The sequence below is a fragment of the Chelon labrosus genome (assembly GCF_963514085.1).
Source record: "Chelon labrosus genome assembly, chromosome: 11".
Classification (NCBI taxonomy): Eukaryota; Metazoa; Chordata; class Actinopteri; order Mugiliformes; family Mugilidae; genus Chelon; species Chelon labrosus.
This window is the reverse complement of record NC_140344.1, coordinates 4,190,398-4,211,895: the sequence shown is the minus strand read 5'-3', so window position 1 is coordinate 4,211,895 and position 21,498 is coordinate 4,190,398. Positions and strand designations below refer to the sequence as shown.

Here is a 21,498-nt window from a genome sequence, read left to right as displayed (position 1 = left end):
TGAACCTTTTTTTGAATCACGTGTCGAGGCTTCAACAAAGCCTCGATTGCCCATCACTAATTACAGACACAAAAAATCAATGCATCACACATTATGTGGTTAAGAGCTACAGCTGCCTGTGATTATACACTTGGCCAGTAGGTGGTTTCATGTGCACATGAAGCTTCGAGAGATGAACCCTTTCTCGAACCAGTTGGCTGAAGTGGTTCGATGCCTCATGAGGCTTCATCTCGCCATCACTAGAAAATACCACTGACTGTATACTAGGAAAATACCCTCCAGTACCCTCCATCATCAGCTCTATACATCGGTGTTCCTGTGTACTTCTTCTACTGGGTTGAACAGGCAGCCTGTTGATTAGTTTAAGCTCAGCTGCCACCTAGTGACTGGGACCTCTGGTCAGTTCAGTCTCGATTATTCTGCTAGAACTATTTCATTTTGCAAAATTATCAACGGATGAATTGTTTCATTAATGGCAAAATCATGTTTACTTTTACTGAAGTACATTTCAGAGCCTGTACTTTCTTACTTAATTACTTGAGTAAAGGAGTTGAATCAGTACTTTTACTTTTACCAGAGTAGACAAGTATCCGTACTTTTACTTAAGTAAAGAAAGTGAATACTTTTGCCACCTCTGTTCCAAATATACCTTTTACATTCATTGAGTTTCACCCAACCCAATCTGATCTTCACTTTTACGTGTAGAATGCGCTGAAATGAAATAAAATACAACTGTGATGAAGAGTCCTTAACAGAGCAGATTACCAACAAGAGTCAGTAAATGTAATTTAAATTAGTTTATTATGCTAAATACTTACAGTTACTTACAGCAGCAGAATCCATAATCAGTGTCCTCAAAGCACATTTACATATGTCACACAACACAATTAATTACTTTTACCAGACATAGAGAACAGGATCAAATGGCAAATAACATTATGCTCTTTTTACCTTGACCAAGTCCCTTCTTTTTTCATTCTAACTCAGTTAGATGACACTAGAACCATGCCACTGGAAATACCCAGAGCATGTCAGTTTTATACTGTTTTAAATTACAGTGCAATAAAGTGTGGAAATACTAAAAGGGGTTTGAATAGTTTATGATGCAGCTAGGGTGACCAGATCCCAATTCACCAGATGTGGGACAAAGGCTACGTTTGTGTGGGACAATGTGGGACAATGTGGGACAATGTGAGATACCAGTGCATCAAGGTGCCCTTACGGAAGAGCATTGCATTCACTGGATAAAAAAAAAAATAATTAGACACCTTATTACGAGAAAAGATCTCGAAATTACGAGAAATGATCTCGTAATTACGAGAAAAGATTTCGAAGCAAGAGAGGCAGAAAAAAGCTGCAAATCAAACAAAAGTCTTGAAAAAGTAAAAACACACCCCAAAATCACAGAGATGCCGATTCGCACTGGATTAGTATTATCACAGGACCTCTGTGTTACGAGAAATAGGGAAGGTAATTTGCGGGGTAATTCATTCATTCATTCATTTTCTATACCCGGTTATTCCTGTTAAGGGTGGCGGGGGTCTGCTGGAGCCTATCCCAGCTGTCATCGGGCGAGAGGCAGGGGTTGAGTCTATTGATAACTACGATGAGGGGAGTCACCTTCACCTGTTGTGTGACGTATTTTTCCTTATATGGAAGTCGCACTCCGGTGAGGGGGTGTTCCCAATGTTTAAAACTGAGATTGATAGATTGTTTTGTTTCCCCTTCCCCTTCCCCCACAAGTTTAGTTTGTAAAGAAGTAGGCAATAAAAGAACACGAAAGAACTGCTTAAGGACTGTTTTTTCCCCCTGCATCGACACAGGTCGCCAGTCCACCGCAGGGCTTGCAGTGTAATTTTTACTTTACAAATTACGGACATGGTCGATTCGCACGGGATTAAGATCACAGACGACCTCCGGTATTATTACAAATTACCGGAGGTTCCCGGGTAAAACTAGTCCCGTATGAATAGGGCTTTAGACGGTTCCGTTGCCTTAGCTGTAGCCTACTCCTTGGGGGTCTAGGATTTTTAACAGGTGCCGTACAGTTCTATGAGTCTGACTGTCAATAACAATGCGGGACAACGTCTCAATTTGCGGGACGCGTGAAAAGTAATGAAAATGCGTGACTGTCCCGCACAAAGCGGGACATCTGGTCACCCTAGATGCAGCTGTCTGTTTGACGTTCACATCTGACCCCAATTATGAGCAACTAATATTTGATCTTTTTTAAAAAAAAAAAAAAAAAGATTAGAAAACACACATTTTAAACTCCTTTGTTACTCAGTTTCAAGATTTATCATGATAAAATCTTTTTTTTTTATTGATCTGAGCCAAACAACATGTACACATTTACTTCTACAGTGAACTGCTAATAAACCTTTATAATAAGTCAGTTATTCATGGGAGTTCAGTGTTCTTCGGAGTTTCCATCGTAATGTTTTACAGTTGTCAGTATCGGCACTAATGTTTTTATTATATACAGAAGATGACTGTGTTTATGTTTTTATCATGTTGTGTTTCTCTGTGGGCATGGCTGGTTTAATTCATCATGATGTTTTATCTGCTAGCACTGAACAACTGTCAATAATTAAACTTAATACCAGTAAACCATTAAAGACACACACACACACACACACACACACCCACCTACACACACACACACACACACACACAAAGTGTGTGTGTGTCTGTGTTTATATATATATACAGTATATACACACATATATATATACACACATATATATATAGATAGATAGATACAATATGAATTATCACATATGGCATATTTACATAAAGAATAAGGTTTTGTCTACTTGAAATCTAAACCTCCATACATTCAGTGTTTCTAAGTTAAATCATTTTTTATAATTGACTTTCTAAATCTTTTTATAAGTTGTATCCAGTCTTGGTTTTGTGTTACTGGTGCTCTGCAATGTACTGATATGGCGTTACAAGCGTGACTGCTGATAATTTATCATTACCTATTATTGTGGGTGGTTCCTGCTATGTTTCTGTCTTTTGGCTCCTCTCACAGGTCAATGTTCAATACTTCGTCATATGAGTCATCTGCTGGATCCTCCATCCTAACCCCAAGTCCACTGTCCAGATCTGGATCAGAGAAGAGGACCTTAGGAGTTTTTACTGGACTGTTGCTGTCTTCGTCGTCATCTCTGTTGCTGGTTGATGGTTCATCGTCTTCCTCCTCGCTGTCATCCTCTCTGCTGTCTGGGATGATGACCACCTCCTCTTTGGCATTGGGGTCAATGTCCTCCTTAAACCAGACCGACTTGTAGCCCTCCTCCACGCGCCTCTCCTTGGTCAGGATGGGTTTCACCTCCTTGTCGTTTTCAACTTTGTCTGAGCCCGCTTCGCTGGTGTCATCAGGCAGTATGCTGTGCAGCCGTTCAGAAGACATCACGATGGCCTCTTTGGATGGGATGTCCCATGATGATTTCGGTGGCTCTGTGCTTGACTTTACGCGTTCCTTATCTGGACCACCAGAATCAACGCTGCCTCCATCTTCATCTTTCTGGAAGGCCTCATTGGTGTACTGGATGCCTTCCTTATGACCACCCGAGACTTGACCCAGCTGTGGAATTAAATAACAGCTATATTAAACATCCACATGGAGCTACTGGAGAACAATATTGAAGACAACTAGTAGTGGAGCAAAAGGCATAATTAATCTTGAAGCGGCTGCAAGTAAAAAGGTCATGGGGTTATTAAATCTAAACTGCTCATCCTGGACTGTTCATCATGGACTCATAAGTATCCACAGCAAGGTGATGAGAAAACACACGTTTGATGAGGGATGAGTCTGCAGGGTTGAATTTTTTCTGCTCCCTGGGCTTGACCTAACTCAACACTCTAACAGTCGTTTAAACTCAGGATGGGAACTTACAGAGCTTCGAAAAACGCTGGCTTCATAGATCTTCCTCCAGTCTGTATTCGTCCCCCGCATTTTATAGACAAGCACACCAATGACCACCAGAGCAATAAACAGCAGGACGCCCAAGGTTGCACCGAGCGCTGCCATGTCTGCCACCCCGTACCCACCAGCTGGAACGATCACTGCAGGAACGAAAATCAGTACATGCAGGCGTCATCAAAAACTCTTAAGGTGACTTGGTAAATGTGAAATACATCCTTTTGCTTAAAAAGTGTAGCAAATCACTGATTGTGACTATATTAAACAGCAAAATGAAAGCAGAAAGACAAGATGAAAGCAGGTATTGGGATAGTGTCACATACATAAAGATCAAGTTAATCAAATTCATAGTCACCAACTTAGGTCAAAGCTAACAATGTACTTGGAAAATACAAGCAAAGGACAGCTGGACTAACAATTGAGTAGATAGCCTAAGTCAAAGTTAATTGTCTATACATTAAAGTGTTCCTGTTCACAGAGCATTCAGAATGTAATTCGTAAACAAAAAGTGGGAGATTTAACATGATTCATGTGCATATATATATCTATATATATCTATATATCTATATAGATATATATATATATCTATCTCTCTCTCTCTCTCTCTATATATATATATATATATATATATATATATATATATATATTATATTTTTTTTTCTTAGCTTTTGCTAACCAAGTGGTCATTGCTTTCACTTGTACTTAATTTTTCTCCACAGGACAATATGTAACTGAGATAATCTATTCAGAGAAACACGGGACCACCTGTGTGAGCTGTACTGGTCACACTGGGGTTGTTAGTTGTGATGCCACTGGCAGGAGACCCACTGGGGTTGTTAGTTGTGATGCCACTGGCAGGAGACCCACTGGGTTTGTTAGGTGTGATGCCGCTGGTAGTAGACCCACTGGGGTTGTTAGTTGTGGTGCCACCGGACGCACCGGGCTTGGTGGTAGTGATGCCGCTGGCAGTAGACCCACCAGGCTTGGTGGGGGGGGTGGTGTTGCCACTGATTGAGCTGGTGGTAGAGGTCTGAGGCGTAGTGGTAGCGTTGGGACCTGGGAGGAGAGCACATTTTGAGGTTTAGTGGTCTAACCTCATGGCCCCTGACGGTAAGAGGCACGGCAGACTAGTGCCAAAAGGACATCTTTACCTTGATTTTTTTTTTTTTTTGAACTTTAATTGAATTGTAGAGCATCAAAGCAGACCAACCACAGGAAACTGTCACAGTAAGCATGTGACAAGCCTCAAAAGCATAACTAAACCCAAATGGAAATGGCTATACCAAATCTCTGGTTCCTTTGTGGAGGCACGTAAATTTCAAATTAATTCATAAAGAGGTTCCTTAAAAATCAATTCAAATCGAGAGGCATCCGATACAACAGTCTGCAGAACTTCAAGCACCAAGCTTTTATTTCTGACATGCATATTCTGTATGTTTGCATTTGATGGCCATGCAGTACATTTCAGGAAGTGTCCCGTGCGAAGATTTTCTTCCCACCTGATTCCACCTTCACTGAGATGTTAGTAGTTGCAGATTCACTGTTGGACATGTCTTTTGCCAGCACCTGGAAGTTTAAAAATGGAGTTGAGTGCTTGATAAGACAATGAAATCAACCACTTTAACTGTTTGTGGACTTGTAAACTCACTTTAAAGGAAACAGTAGAGTCTGGGAGAGCCTTAGTCATGAATAAGTAGCCGCGAGAAATGAAGAAATCACTTGTCCCCTCAACGGAATAAGCAATGTGAGGATTTATTCCCTGTTTGAGAAGACATATTTAAGTTGAAGCTGTACATTGCGTAGAATGAAAACACATTCACAGAACTGCACTGTAAGAAATTTCTAACCTCTTCCATTTAGTGAAATGAACAACACACATGTCCAAACCCTTACCAGAATAGCTGCAAATGCATTGCTCGCTGGCACTTAATAGGGCCTATATGTTATTTTTGCTGCTTTCACTTGACCATGAACTTGTAATGAACTGGTTCGTTGACATATGTGGTAAATGGCCTTGCTTTATATAATGTAAAGCATCTATAGCACTTTTCTACCTATTGGTACTCAAAGCGCTTTACAGTCACAGACACATCTACCCATTCGCTCACAGAAGCACACACACATTTACACACCAGTGCCACGCACTGGGAGCAACTGGGGGTTCAGTGTCTTGCTCAAGGACACTTTGGCATGTGTGGCACATTCCGGGGATCGAACCGCTAACCCTCTGGTTTGTGGACAACCCGCTCTACCTACTGAGCCACAGCCGCCCAATGTGTGAATTCCAGTTCATAGCCTTAGACTTAATACAAATACCCTAACTATAAAACCAACCTGTAACAAACTAAAATCCTACTGATTTGCCATTCAAAGTAACATAAATTATAACAGTTGGGGGTGCAAATTGGTGTATGCTAGGATTTATTCTCCAAGTCAGTTTTCATCTAGGGAACCTACCTCACTCAAGCCTGTTTTTACTCAAATAAAGAACTTTACAGGGTTTGAAGTCAGTGTTTTACCCCAGCAGCAGCGTAGTCGTTGTCAGTGGCGAGGACCTGTAGTGCCGTGTTCTTGTCCAAGGCCATTACCATATTACCCGCCTCTCTGACGGTGCCTTCGTACAGAGGATTTGGAAACCGTGGAGGGTTGACACTACTGTTATTGATATTGATTTTGACGGTGGTGGTCGCTAATTGAAAACTATTTGTCTTCTGAGCAGCCTGGGAGAAAACAACATGCCAGAGGAAAAATTTAATTAGATTGCACAAAAAGGCTTGTAAGCTTCAAATCCCCTCTACAATAACAGCTGAGGTGCTTCGAGAGAGCACCTATTCAAGCACTCCAAGTGTGCTTACTACTCTTTGTGTACGTATATATAGATGGGTTAAATGCTGAGAAAGAGTTTGCCATGAGGGATCAATACATATACAGTGCCACGTAAAAGTGTTTGCAATGAGTACAGAGCATCAGCAGATTGAACGTAGACAAAGAGAACCCAATCAAACAAATGAAACAGAAATATTATAGCTGTGTCTTGGTATTCAAGAAAATGACCCAATATTACATATCTGTGAGGTGTAAAAGTAGGTGCACCTCTTGGAATACAAACTAATCTCAAGTTCAAATTCCAGTACCAATTTACGGGCACATGAGACCAAGGTACAATATATTTGGTTTAAATGAGAGGCTCATGTCTGGAGATGAAACAACACTGCATTCCAGCATCAGAACCTCATCAGAAACATGGCAGAGGTAAAGTCCTTGTTCATGCCTGTTTTGCTTCATCAGTTTTTTTTTTTTTTTAAATAAATAAATGCACAAGTATAATAATGCAGTTTCATTTGTTTGATTTGGCTCACACAACTCATGTGAAAATCCACTGATGTTTTCAGCCATTTTTATGCAGAAATGTAGAAAATTCTGAGGGGCGCAAATGCTTTTAAGTGACACTTTATTATGTAATACTTTAGCGCAGCCGGGGGGCGGATAACTGGTGTGACATCAGCAGTAATGTAGTCACTGTCCTGGGATCAGTGGCGGAGCTGGGCTGGAAGGTAAGCCTTTTGATTTACCAGTCAATGTGTTAATGTTGAAAAATGTAAATGCATTTGAAAAATGTGATTTTGTTTGAGAGATTTAGTGTAGCAGAGTACTAAATTAGAAGCACAGATGAATGAATCGTATATTGTGAATGTTTTGTCTTTACCAGCACAGTCAGCATGATGGGCCCCGGCACGTCAGCTGCCTTCCGCATGGTGATGTTCCCCGTGCTTGCGTTAATCGCAAAAATACCTCCATCGTTTCCTAAAACACATACAGACTGGCCTGAGTCTATCTGCTGGTAACCTGCAACTTATCCCTAAAGATATCTGACTGGAAAACAAACCAAAATCCATGCTGCTTACCAACGATTGAATATGTAATCTCCTCATTTATGCCGAGGTCCCCATCGATGGCATACAGAGGTCCCGGTGTCAAGGGTAACGCTCCAACCTGCAGAGAAAAAAACACTCTTATATCCTCACGTGTCTCATAAAGTAGCTGAAGTGATGAAAAGACAGGTTTGAGGCCTCAGACTTTTTACCAGCTGCAATGAACATTTACAACAGACACACATGGTTGGATAGCACAACGCACCAAATACATTTAGCTCATTATCAGTAGAAGTGACCCACCTCTTGTTCATTTAAGAAAACATCGCCAGTGTAGCCATTACTCTCGCAGATCACAGCCTCATTAACTTCATACTTGCTGCAAGGTTGGAACCACGGTGGCCTGTTGTCCACATCTACGATGGTGACCGAGATGGTTGTAGTGGCAGTGTTAGACGTTGTATTTTCTTTTTCTGAAAATGGTCCGTCCTTTTCCGGAAAAAAACAGAAAACAGAACAAATCAAACCTTGGGAAACTGACAGAGGCATTTTATTTCAGTGAGTTGGAAGAATGAGTTGTGTTACTCACGTGAACCCTCAACACAAGTTGGACATTTTTGACTTTGTCATAGTCGAGAGTTGCATTAACAATGACTGCAGGGGTAGTAGGTGACTTCAACCTAAAGTAACTCTGCGGATTTAAAACAGACAATAATGAACAGCTCATACTGCTAAACACATCACTGACTGTGTACCAACGTTCATCATCTCAGGTGATTTATTTAAATGTTGGCCAAATAAACAGGATGCCTCACGGAGTCAGATGCCAGTGTGTACTGGAGTTGCGGGTGGTTGTCTAAGTCTGTGGCAGGGTAGTTTCCCACAGTTGTGCCTATAGCAGACATCTGTAATGGAATGGGTACAACAAAATGCAATGTATAAGATAAAGTTTAAGACAGATATATAATAATAATGTGTGAGTTTCTGTTTGAATTAATCACACATCCAGTAATATCTGTTAGGTATTCATCCAACTCTTACCTCGTTGACATTGACATTGTAGGGATTCTGTGTAAAACGGGGAGGGTTATCATTCTCGTTGTCCACAATCACAACAAGCACACCGGACAGCTGGAAACAAAGACACAACCCATTACCTAAATGACTTAAATCTAACCTGCTTAAAAATGTGGAACAACACAAACACTAACTGTTCGTTAAGAACATGCTCATGCGTCTTTCAAAAATGTGTGCAGCCTTCTCAAGAACACTTACAGCCTTCTAACTTCTTGAACCCAGAGAATCAATCACGTTGATGTACGACCTCCGCACGATTCTAAATAACCTCATCATGAACACAGACAGCTCTTATGAAAGTGTAAAGCTTTTACAAAAAAATCTGGAGGAGCTCTCTAACTACCCTGCAGACCTCTCTAAAAACTGGAATAATTTCCTCAGTTTCCTGTACTGTCTTTTCAATATGCATAAAACTTTTCCAGGCATCCCAAGAATCTTCATAACCTTTTCAAGAACCTGTATGACTCAGCCATCTGGCATACTAATCTGCAACTTCACCAAGTTCCTAGAGAACCCCCTTAGGCAATATTCATAGTTTCTTCTATAAGGACAAGCTTCTCAACCTCTGGACACCCGTTTAACACCCCAAGTACACAGAGATCCTCTTCAATAAACTCCTGTACTCCTTCTAGAGAACTTGTAGAAGTGTCCAACCTCTTAATAGACATAAAATCTCTTTAAGCAACGTCTTCAACAAAAAGAACCTTTCTTAGCTCTTGCCCCCACCAGCCCTTTCAACAGTGTATACGAGAGTTTCAGGAATGAACTGTTCAGCCTCTCCCAGAGCTGTTGTAGCTTTTTCAGGAACCTGTAGAGTCTCTCTTCAAAAGATAAATTGTGTCCCTTCTACTTGTGAGCAACTCACTGGCAGTATACTACTCTAGTAGTAGAACACTCAACAAATAAAATGAGTGTATTACAGATTTTATACATCATAGTGTAGGAAGTTAATTTACCGTGGCCCCTGTGGCCGTTTCGGTGCACGTGATGCCGACCTGACGCGCTGAACTTTCCTGCAAATAAAACACACTTCAGGCTTAGCAGATTTTACTGCACAATCTAAATGGTGATGTGGGTTTGGATCTGTTTGGTGATTTCATCCACAATCGACAATACCTCAAAATCCAACACTGTTTCAGCTATCAGTGTGCTTCCATTGATGGCAAATGGGTTGTCTGCTACGGTGGGGTCAGTAAATGTAATGACCACCCCTGGCTCGGTACTGATTGTCGCCACAACCGCACCAACGGCGTTGTTTTCTCTGATTTCCGCATGTGAAGGGATATTACAGACTGTAGGGAGAGGAGAAAAACGCAGCTGTCACAATTGAAAACACAGTCAATGAGAGAATCCAGCTGCTGAATTTAAATTGATGGGAACAAAATGCCAGTTTTGTTCTTGTAAAAAAGCATTTTCAACTAATTCAATTTGGAAAAAGTGAAGAGGTTTGAATACTATGTGAATCAACTGTATGCTTATTTATACCACAGAAAATACGTGGCACAGCCTGTAAACTCTATGCCCAGTCACAGTAAGGAAAGAATGGTTGGACAGGAGGGAAAGATACTGTATATTGACAAATAGACTGGTGCAAGTTTGACAATTTACATGGGAATTTATGGGGAAATAACACATTTAAGATTTTTAATTCTACTCTTCCTACTCACACCCAGTGTCTTAACTCTAACCTCTGCCACTGGGTGGACATACAAGTTACATAATCCACCAAGGCGGGGATCTGAAGCTATCACTTCTTTCATTTAATTCCTTACTGCCATCGTCCAGCCACATCACCTTTTTCCAAACACCCAGCCAGTAATCACTTATCGTTCATTTTTAATTGACTGAAATCTGTTTTCAATTTGACAGTAAAAGGATTTGTACATTAGTTTTTCACAAAAGGTAAATTATTATTTTATTATGATTCCATTTACATGATCACTTAAGGGGGAAAACATCCAGCACGGTGCTGTGGTTAGCTAATTCAGCAGATAAAAAAGATCCTCAAGTGTTATTTTTGTTAAAGGCTGTAAATACTTAAACATTTCTAACATTACTGACTTTTTAATGCACGTAGAAGGAGTTAAATGGTAAATGGTTTTGTTTTTACATAGCGCCTTTCTACCTATTAGTACTCAAAGCTCTTTACAGTGACAGACGCATCTACCCATTCGCTCACACATTCACATACCAGTGACACGCACTGGGAGCAACTGGAGGTACATTGTCTTGCTCAAGGACACTTCGGCATGTTGCACATTCTGGGGATCAAACTGCTCTACTTATTGAGACACAGCCGCCCCTAAGATTTTAGGACGGGCTTATTAAGATTAAGATTTTTTATTGCAGTTAGTATTTTGTACCCTGTGTAGGTCTTTGACTTCCTTTCACTTTTCAGTAGTGTCCTTTAATCATGATGAATCTGAATAATAATAATAATAATTTAGATTTAGTCTATTAGTTGTTGATGGTATAACTGAACAGTATAACTGTTGAATTAAATCTCATCAGCTATCCTTAAACTGACTGCTGAAGGCCGGTGAGGTGAAAACAGATATATGTCTCCACCCCTCAACTTCCCATCCTGCACAAACCCAATTTTCCACGGTGCTGTTTCCATGTCAAACTGCCCTTTTTTTTTTTTTTTTTTATTACCTTATCCGTCACTGCCACTTTTCCTTTCCTTAATTTTTTTCCCACTCCCACAATATATTTATGTGAATGTACATAATGTGCCGAGTTGGAACACCACCTACACCAGTTCCAACACTGTTACTGAGCCGGCGCGCGGCAGCAGCAGCCAGATAATTTAAGGTGAAGCAACAGAAATCAGTACTCACTTAGGGCCTCGGTGGACGTTGGAAGCAAAATCAGAAGTGCCAAGCTGAAGACTAGGCTCACAGTTAAGCGCGAATTAAATCCGTCCATGTCTTCGACCGTCCAGTCCTGCAATGTTCCTTGTGCTTCCTCTGTTCTCTGCTTATCTGCTGGCCTTTATGGCTGCAGTGGACTTTTACCCATCATAAAGACCTAACACGCACGTCTGTTTGCTGGGAGTCACAAGATCCTCTTCTATAACTGTCTATTATTTAACTGTTTACACGTATGCAGAAGTGAAGTGAATTAATGGGAGCATTAACTATTTTATGTCATGTAATGTTGTCAAATGAGCATGGGATCCTCTCCCCATAGTGGGTGGGGTTGGCGTGGCAGACAGTACATTAAATACTCATTATATTACCATTTGCACAACTTGTATGTATTCATTTATTCACATACGTACTATGGTCATACTTACTGACTGTGTATATCATGGTACAATGATCTTATCTTGTATTTTTCACAAGTTTCCAAATTAATCACTTTCTTAAGTAAGCACTCTCTGATATGGCGATATTATTTTGGCTTTGGAAGAACATTCCTGTTTGCAGTCAACTCTCTGTGTTGTACACAAACCACCTAGCCAACTGTAAATGCAAGGCTGGGGAAACAAATGGATGCTAACTAAAAGAACAGCCCATAGTTCCGATCAGAAGGCGTAACACACCTTAACACACACGCCTAACATATGATGAAAGGCTTTGATACCAACAGATGCTTGGATATGGACAACACTGACGCATTCCAAAGGGTTGTTAAAGGTAATAAAAAAACTTTAAAAAAGCAGTAAAGGCGGAATAGCACCGGCCTTGATCAGACATGTTGAGAATGACATTCATGTGGATTCACCGTCCCTATTGATTGACAGTTGCTCTACACATCGTCATTAACACTTTTCAGCTACCCTCTAAGTGGGACCCTGATAACCAAGACAAGCAGGTTTTCTAATTAGTATCAATACTGCTACTATACTGTATGTTGACACTGATAAAATGCTGCTAACATCTGCTGCTACTGTACACACCACTATTCCTACTTAGCCATACCCATACACTGCCTCCCTTGTGTATAGCCTCTCCAGTCTATAATTATCACTTTATTACTTCTATCCTCTATACCAACCACAGGCCAAAAGTGCTGTCACTAATAAAGGTATGTTTGATCTGACAAAACTTGTCTTTTCATTTAACCCAGAGCTTAGTGATGAGAGCACTGAAACCACAGAAGCAGCTGCGTACTTCAGACTACTACTCTGAGAGCTAGTCCAGTGGATACTGATTGATCATTGAGGACATTGATCCAGGACTCCAGGTCAGCATGAGTTAGAGAGACTTATGATGAGTTACTGTACAGCCTATGTCATGGCTAGCTCATATTTGTTCTGTGTTATCTGAGACCTTCAAGTTACTTTAAAGGGATTGTTTGGTTTCTTTTAAGTGGGGATGCATGAGGTACTAATCCATAGTCAAAATAACACCTACAGTAGATGGCTGTCAGCACACCCCCAGTTAATACATTTATTTATAAGCGCCTTTCAAGACTCACAAGGATACAGTTGGTCTAGGTGGGCGGTACATGTCTAAGTAACATCCACATGAATGCCAGGTCCAAAAGTTTCCCAGCAGAACATTGGATTGTCTCAAGATGGTCAATGTTATTTACTTCTCCTGTCAGTGGTTTTAATGTTGTGGCTGTATACCATCATTATGACTCAAATCCACTGACTGCTTATAAAAATGACCGCCACCTTAGCTGTGCGTAATTCTGCCCAATTCAAAAATGGGCAACAGGGTGGACAGGGAGTGGAGTTGAGGAGGGAAACTGACACCCAGGCAGACAACCAGCAACTTTTGAGGCCACCCACCTGTTCCTCAAAGCGGCTATTTTGCAATTTTATTAAGTATACTTATGATTTTGCACCACAAAATGCAGCCGCTGGCCTTACTTCAGTGTAACAGCCAGTCAGAAGTTGCTTTCATCATTCCTGGTGAGTGCCCTACTCACCATGTTTGATTTGCAAACCACTACGTTGTGCTTGTGTAAATTCAAGCACTATGCCAATAAATGGATCACGCACACAGTCTACAACATGTGTAGTAATGAAGATATGTTATTTGAGAAATGACTTGGATGACTGGGATAGACAGAAGAATCATGGACATAAAAATGACTGCTAAGATTGGCTATAAATATCCCGATCCTTATCTTTTTTCTGTTCCCCAGAGGATGAACCTTTAAGATTTCATACATTTTTATTTTAATAACAAAGATATCAATGTTTCAATATCAAATATGAAAACAGCTGCATGTAGAGACATTTATTCAGAACATCAGAACATTGTCCACACCGAGTCTCTGTTTCCACCGAGTGTCTTCTACAGGTCATTCGGCCAGGTGAAGACAGCTGGACACATGTACTGTTTCAGCAGCAGGTTCACTCTTTCCATATCTCCTCCCATGCCACTGCGGAGAGAAATGTTGTTGTAACAAGAAAGTCTCAAATGTAGTGCTAAAGACAAATAGTCAGTGTTCAAGACTAAAAAACTTTGGATCATATTTATTTAATGTGGTATTTCTGCCAACTTTACACTTCTTCTATGATTACCTGTGTAAATGTCATTATATTTTCATTTGTATAGTTTTTTTAAAATTTGTTTTTAAATCCCTGTTTGGATAAATTAATTAAAAAGAGATCATCTCAGGGGCAGAATCTCTCCAGTTCCGGCATTTATTATGAGGAAATATTGACTTTCTTGGACAGCAGTTTAACACGTCGACTAATTCTCTAATTCCTAATCATTTTTGATTTTTCAGTCTGTTGAGTCAATGAAAAGACTCAACAGACTGAAAAGACTTTTATGCCAGAGGAAGATCTTAGGGTGGAAGTCAGATATGTTTTCAGAAGTTCGCTGTTGAATGATTCTGTTGTTGTACTGTAAGTCCTAATTGTACACTATGATTATGCTCAACTAATAATAGCTGGTGACTGCCTGTGTCTTTATTTGTTTAGACCTTGCTCCCAGAAGTACCAAGGTCTAAACGGAAGCTCAGAGGGGACAGAGCTTTCTCTGTCGCTGCTCTCAAATTGTGGAATGACCTACCACTCCACATCAGACAAGACCCCTCACTGTCCATTTTTAAAACTTGTCTTAAAACCCATTTTTATTCCTTGGCCTTTAACCCAGCATGAGACTCTGTTTTTTCTGCTTTTGTTTAGTGCTTTTATTGTTTTTATTGTTTTTAGTGTTTGTTTTTTATTATTTTTTATTGTTTTATTGTTTTTAATAGTTTGTCTCACCTATGGACAGCACTTTGCTTCAGCTGTGGTTGCTTTTAAAGTGCTTTATAAATAAAGTTGAATTGAGTTGAGTTCATCACTTCCTATTATTTTAGACTCATCTTGGGAAGTTCCTTAAAATCAGATATGGCAGTTTGTCCTAACCCTCTCCGAAGTAAGTAATTAAAATATAAAATTAGCTTTTACAAAAAAAATATATATATTATTATTATCCCAGCTGTCATAGTGAATAATTATAATATTTTATACTCTAAATAATTAGAAAGAAAATCATGAATGGAAAATAAATATGTGAATGCTCCTTCCTGCATTTATATATGCGTATATGCATTAGTATAGCAAGTGCTTTACTGCTAATTTGAGCTTTTTGATTTACTCTAATTAAATATTAATCAGTTGTTGTGCATGTGTGTGTACTGTAATTAATATCACTACTGTTATAAGATAATCCTTTAATTTATCCCATTTTTTAGAATGGGCCTGTTGCGTCTCACACCTCCTCTTGACTCCCTGCATGCGGCGCAGGAAGGCGCAGATGGAGCTGTGTTTGGCTTTGGATCGCAGGAACTCTGAGTATCTGTTTGAGAACTCGATATCTCCCAGCTGCCTCCTGCGGTCCAGACCCCCAGACAGCAGCTGCCTGAAACACAATCAACAGTCACATCAGTGTGGATCGCGTTATTGGCTCGTATGGGTCAGCATCATGTTTCTGATGCAAATTCACAGATTTACAAGTTTTCACGATTTCGGATTAGAACCTTTATGTAGTTTTTATAGAAAAGAGAGTTCATTCAATGAGTTTTTATTGTTTAACGATCAAAATATGTAATGCACTGTGCAGAGCTTTAAGTACACATACATACTAACTGTCCGTTCATATGTATGTTGCATACTGTCATGTAATTTGTGTTGACATTATCAGAGGACGCTTTGCTCATGTTGGGGTGAGCCCGCACTGAAAAAGTTTGTTCTCATGAAGAAAATAACAGGGTGTGAAGTCTTGTTTTACTTGATTTATTCATCACAGAGCTTCAACATTGTGATGGAGCAAGACGCAGACTGTAATACAGTCACACAGTTGTAAAGCAGAGAGCAACAGAAAGTTAAAGTGTCAGTTCTCTGCAAGCTCTGCACTAACTGGAAATAAAGATCATTTATCATTTTTGGTGTACACTCACCTGAGTCTGGCCTCAAACAGAGCATCTGCAGAGTTTTCTGACAGAGACCAAGGAACGTTCAGCTGTCTGATCTGAGCCAGGAAGCTCTCCACTTCATCCTCATCCCTGAGGTCACATGACAGGAAGACGCACATTTCAAGAAACACCAAGAAGAAAAACAGAATAATGGTGAATGTAAGGTAACGGAGTATCATCACTAATCAAGGTCCTTCTCATAGTTTATCATTTCAGTTTTTGGACTTATCAGGAGATTCCCTTGTGGGATTGTACCTGACAGGAAGCGACGTGGTGAAATGCAGGAGGGCCAACAGCAGGAACGCCTGAGTGACACTGACAGATGGCATGATGACGATGATGAAGATGAAAGTTTCCTGAGGAGACGATGGTTTTCAAATCTATCAGTGTGTTTTTTTATGGCTTACTTTTATGGAGTACAAAGTTTAATGAACATTTACAGGTTAGGTTTTTTAATCTTATATGTCCAAGCTTGTGCAGGATGCTGAAGGTTCAGCTATTTACCATTCCTGGAGCTGCTGTTTTCAGTGCAACAGCTCTGCTTTCTAGTTGCAAATTTCAGACTTTGCATGCCAACAGTGGATCGGTAATTATGGCAGGAAAGCTACAATAAATCCCCCTTGGCACTTACCAAACGCAATGAAACACAAATTAACCATGATAAGGAGCAATGTTCTTACCACCATAAAAAGTCATTACAGGAAACTTGCCCATCCTATATGACACAAGGAGCCGCGGAGAACCAGTTAATACTTGCTAGTTCCTGCTGATGTTTAAATGTAGAGTGGAAGAAGTTAAGACCGTGGTGGAACAAGAGAACACACACACATCCACACAGAGACACACACACAAAATACTATCTGTATCTATATCTTATGTAGTGTATTAACTGTGTCTGAATGCAAAACTATGTACTGTATATATACAGTATTTTTGTACATAGTTTTATAAATACTTAACAAAACAGAAGTTTGATAAAAAACAATGGATTTACTACTCTTTCACGTCTCATCGTGTATAATGTAATACACAAATTGTAGTTTATTTCAGAATTCCAAATCCCAACAAAATTTTGTGCTATGTTGGAGAAAATATGAAACAATGTATTTAAATATGAATATACTTCCCAGCAAGCATCGCAAAGAAGTGTTGTTTTTTTCTTTAGTAGCCCAAGAATATAAAGCTGAGTAAGTGTCAATTAATTTTAAACTCTAAACTTGTGATAATGTAAAATAATTTCATTTCATTTTTTCTTTTATTATAGTGTACAGTGTGTGGCTCTTTGTCTTGTTCTCCTCTTGAATCACGCAATAATAAAGCGATACTAAAATGTCACTGTTTTTATCCAGGACTCTATCCGATAAGTCGCCTAGAATTCACTTATTCTTTAGCTAAAACCACTAAAATACCCACGTATTACTTCACTGGTCCCCATACTCCTGTTTTCTTCCACTCCACATTTAATAAAACGAACAAACTATGAACTACAGTCCATGCATTAAGAGACTCACCTGGATCAGTGCTGCTCAGAGACCAGATCAGACCTGCAGACTGGGTGTCGGGGTGTGCGTCGCCTCCTTTTGTAACTGCTCGCGTATCGACCCCTGGGACATCATCACTCTGTCTTTATCGGTCTGGTTATTTACCATGTCAACATCTTGAGTTTGGAGTCAGATTTTCCAGCCGCAGCGTTGGTTTGTTGACTTCCTGAAATCTTAATGACACGACTTCCTTAATGAGATCTAATTACCTGTGCTGTTTGTTCACATGAAATCATCCACACATCAGCACAGAGTATTGATTTCAAAAACACAGTTTAATATCCTTTTATTACAGGGATCCGTGCCCGTGTTTGCTCAGTCACGACTGAGTCAGTGGAGAATCTTCTATTTGGTTTGATTTCTGCTGCTGACAAGCCTCAGTCCTCTCTGCTCCACTCTGCTGTCAAAGATAATAACCAGGACCCCTCAGTGTACTCACGGGCTCGTCTCTGTGCTTGAGACATGCTGCTTAGATGACACACCGCTGAGGAACTCTTCAACGCTGTGCTTTTGGCTGTCACTGCTAATATACATGCATTTGAATGAGATTTCTTACTTATTTGCGGAACCTATAAATTCTGGTCTCACTTCAGTGCTCTACTCCTAGCTAGAATATGCATGACTGTACCACTTTCATAGTGGCATGACACTAAGATCATGTGTATTCTCTTCCCTGGAGCCAAGTTCACATCCAGTGATCTGCTCCACCCAAAGAGACAATCAAATCAAACTTCATCTTCCAACTTTTGCAACACATGCACAATAACGATCTTGTAATGATCTTGTATTTTTTTATAGCGTTCACAATCACAATGACACATGTACCTAATTGCTCACACAAGCACACACGTTCACACACTAGTGCTAAGCAATGGCTGCAACTCAGGTGTCTTGCTCAAGGACACTTTAGCATGTGGTCCATGTACCAGAGACTATATTGTTAACCCTCTGGTCCTCAAACCAGGAAAAATACTTTGTTAAGCTGAACAATTTTGCATCCAAACAAGTCTTTTGGTAGTCTAAATTACGAGCCGATGAGACTAGCATCTCATTTGTGAAAGAGAGGTTGTGTTTTGATATCAGAACCAGTGTCCTCCCCAAGCAGAGCAATCTTGTTTGTGGTTCACATAAAATTGTGTAAGTGGTAGTTTGGTTGATTTTGGGTTTTTACAGAGTTGTTTTATGGTTAAAAGTCAATTATTCACAGCTTTTGGCAGACTCCCTAGCTGAGGATAACACCTAAAGACTTTATGGCAAAACAGACCTGCCCCTCATTTCCAGACTCTAGCTACAGCCCTCCCAAATGAATGTGTATCCAGATCCACTGTCCCTCATCTCGGTCTACGACGTCTACAACATCTGTGATGTAACACTCAGGCTCTTCCCCAGATAGGGCAGCACTGCTTTCTGTTCTAAGGCTGGTATTACTGTCTCAAGCTCGAGAGTGTGCACGTTCTAAGCAGCTATGTTACATACTAGTTGCTTTTGTGTTTTCATGTATTATGGATCATATCTGATCACTGATAAGTGTTTACACTTTAGAACTCTGCAAACATTCACAACCTGTATTTCATGTCTAAAGTTGGGGACACAACTTTCACACTCTTTACAGACTTTGAAAAGACTAGAGTACACATTAACAGACTGGCTTCAGCAGATATTTACATGACGACTGAAAGGCATCATGCAAATACACTTAACTGGGCCTGATGAGGGATCATAGACCACATGATTTGTCAAACCATATAAAGCCAACTGAACGCATCAAACTCTTGTGCAAACTCTCGGGAGGGCAACAGTTGTGGTATGTACTGAAACCAACATTACACTCCTGCCACAACTCCATTAATCTCTCCTCCATTTCTGTGGTCCAGGTTCGCTTTGTCACCACTCTCCCGCTCTTGCTGTTCACCATCGTGGTTTAGACACTATTTCCTGTGTCCCACCTGCTCTTCATCGGCTGTTGGCAACACGTGTTTGCAGTAGGTATGGTAATCAGTTCACTCTTGGCGCAAAAAATTCACTCTTACATAAACTGATTTTTATGCTGACGACCCATGCCAACTTTCCCTAACCAGAGTGGACTTTGCCCAACTGGGAATCGAAAAATTCTATAGTGTCCACATTTTAATCTGTAGAAACCATCATGATAATAAAGGTGCAGTACAGAGAGAGAACCACTAGATGACAGAGCAGCCTAAAGAATGATGGAATGAGAGCCCATGGGGGAAAAAGAAGTTCATATACACTGCCTGGCCAAAAAAATGTCTTCACCTAAGCAAATAGGTATGAGCTTCCTATTGGATAATTACTGCATGGGTGATTATCTTTCAGCTGGCAACAAGTTATTTAACCCCAACTGATGCAATGAGTAGCTTCTCTGGTCATGGAAAAGACGTTAGTCTGTTTGAGAAGGGTCAAATCATTGGCATGCATCAAGCAGAGAAAACATCTAAGGTGATTGTAGAAACTACTAAAATTGGTTTAAGAACTGGGTTAAGAATTGGGTTAAGATACATTATTAAAAACTGGAAGGATGGTGGGGAACCATCGTCTTCAAGGAAGAAATGTGGTCGGAAAAAAATCCTGATTGATCATGATCGGCGATCACTTAAGCGTTTGGTGAAATCAAATCAAAGAAAAACAACAGTAGAACTCAGGGGTTGACATCATTTTCACACATGGATTGGCCACCACAGAGTCCAGACCTTAACCCCATTGAGAATCTTTGGGATGTGCTGGAGAAGGCTATGTGCAGTGGTCAGACTCTCCCATCATCAATACAAGATCTTGGTGAAAAATGAATGCAACACTGGATGGAAATAAATCTGGTGACATTGCAGAAGCTTGTCGAAACAATGCCACAGCGAATGCATGCTGTAATCAAAGCCAGAAGATATATTCAGAAAGTCAGTAAGAGTGCCTTGACCTCTGCCAGTCTCCTGCTCAAGGGAGACAAGGGTCATCTCCTTCACTCCAAGATCAACTAATATCTTTCTGACAAATACCTGTTCGCAGAACTTTGTCTAGTGATTCACATATACGCCGCTCTTTAAAAGCCCTCACAAAAAGCAGTGTTTATGTGTCCATGAGTTGTTTCCCTCTCAAATTTCTCACATGGTTTTCTCTAAATTATATGTTGCTCAAGGTGCAAAGAGCTTAACGTATTCATTGTTGTACAGCAGAAATTTCGAAACCTATTTGTCACTTTTTTTGTTTCCTTCTACCATTAACCATGTTGCAATCCCTCTTCTGTGATAGATTTGTTATTATCTGACTTGATCAGTTTGGTAACACTGAGGTATCGGTACACTGTTGGGTATTTTAATGCAGGTTCACAATCAAGGCGTCGGGCTCAAGACTTTGTCACGTTACTCTTTTCTTGGCCAACTGGTTGTGGCAGTAAACCGCAATCATACATCACCCTGTTCAGTGTTTAGGTCTGGGCAAAAAGTTGTTGTGTCCGCCATTTACCACAGTAACTTACATGAGAACAATGACCTTAAAGTTACAGCTTGGACCTTTTTCTCTGCTTCTGGCAGTGAGAGTGATTATATATAAATTATATATGTGGGAAAAACACAAACTCATGGTAATTCATGAGTGTCCTCATCATCAACTGCTTTCTTTTATAGACTACTTCATCTGAATGACAACTTTCTTCTTTTAGTGACCTTGAGTAGCTCAGCCAAAGCCCAAGGTTCCA

General features: G+C 40.2%; 1 protein-coding gene across 1 annotated transcript; it reads right to left on the bottom strand.

The window, feature by feature from the left end:
- Positions 1–3,031: 3,031 nt before the first annotated feature.
- cdhr5b (cadherin-related family member 5b) lies at positions 3,032–11,885 on the bottom strand (the record flags this gene model as incomplete). Its single annotated transcript, XM_084555929.1, has 14 exons — positions 11,721–11,885; positions 9,997–10,172; positions 9,837–9,893; positions 8,845–8,934; positions 8,619–8,708; positions 8,393–8,494; positions 8,107–8,292; positions 7,837–7,924; positions 7,638–7,756; positions 6,451–6,651; positions 5,431–5,497; positions 4,712–4,987; positions 3,905–4,074; positions 3,032–3,592 (listed from the first exon to the last, which is right to left on the bottom strand). The coding sequence occupies exons 1-14, from the start codon at positions 11,806–11,808 to the stop codon at positions 3,032–3,034; spliced, it is 2,271 nt and encodes a 756-aa protein (XP_084412055.1). The 5' UTR covers positions 11,809–11,885.
- Between the last annotated feature and the right edge of the window lie 9,613 nt (positions 11,886–21,498).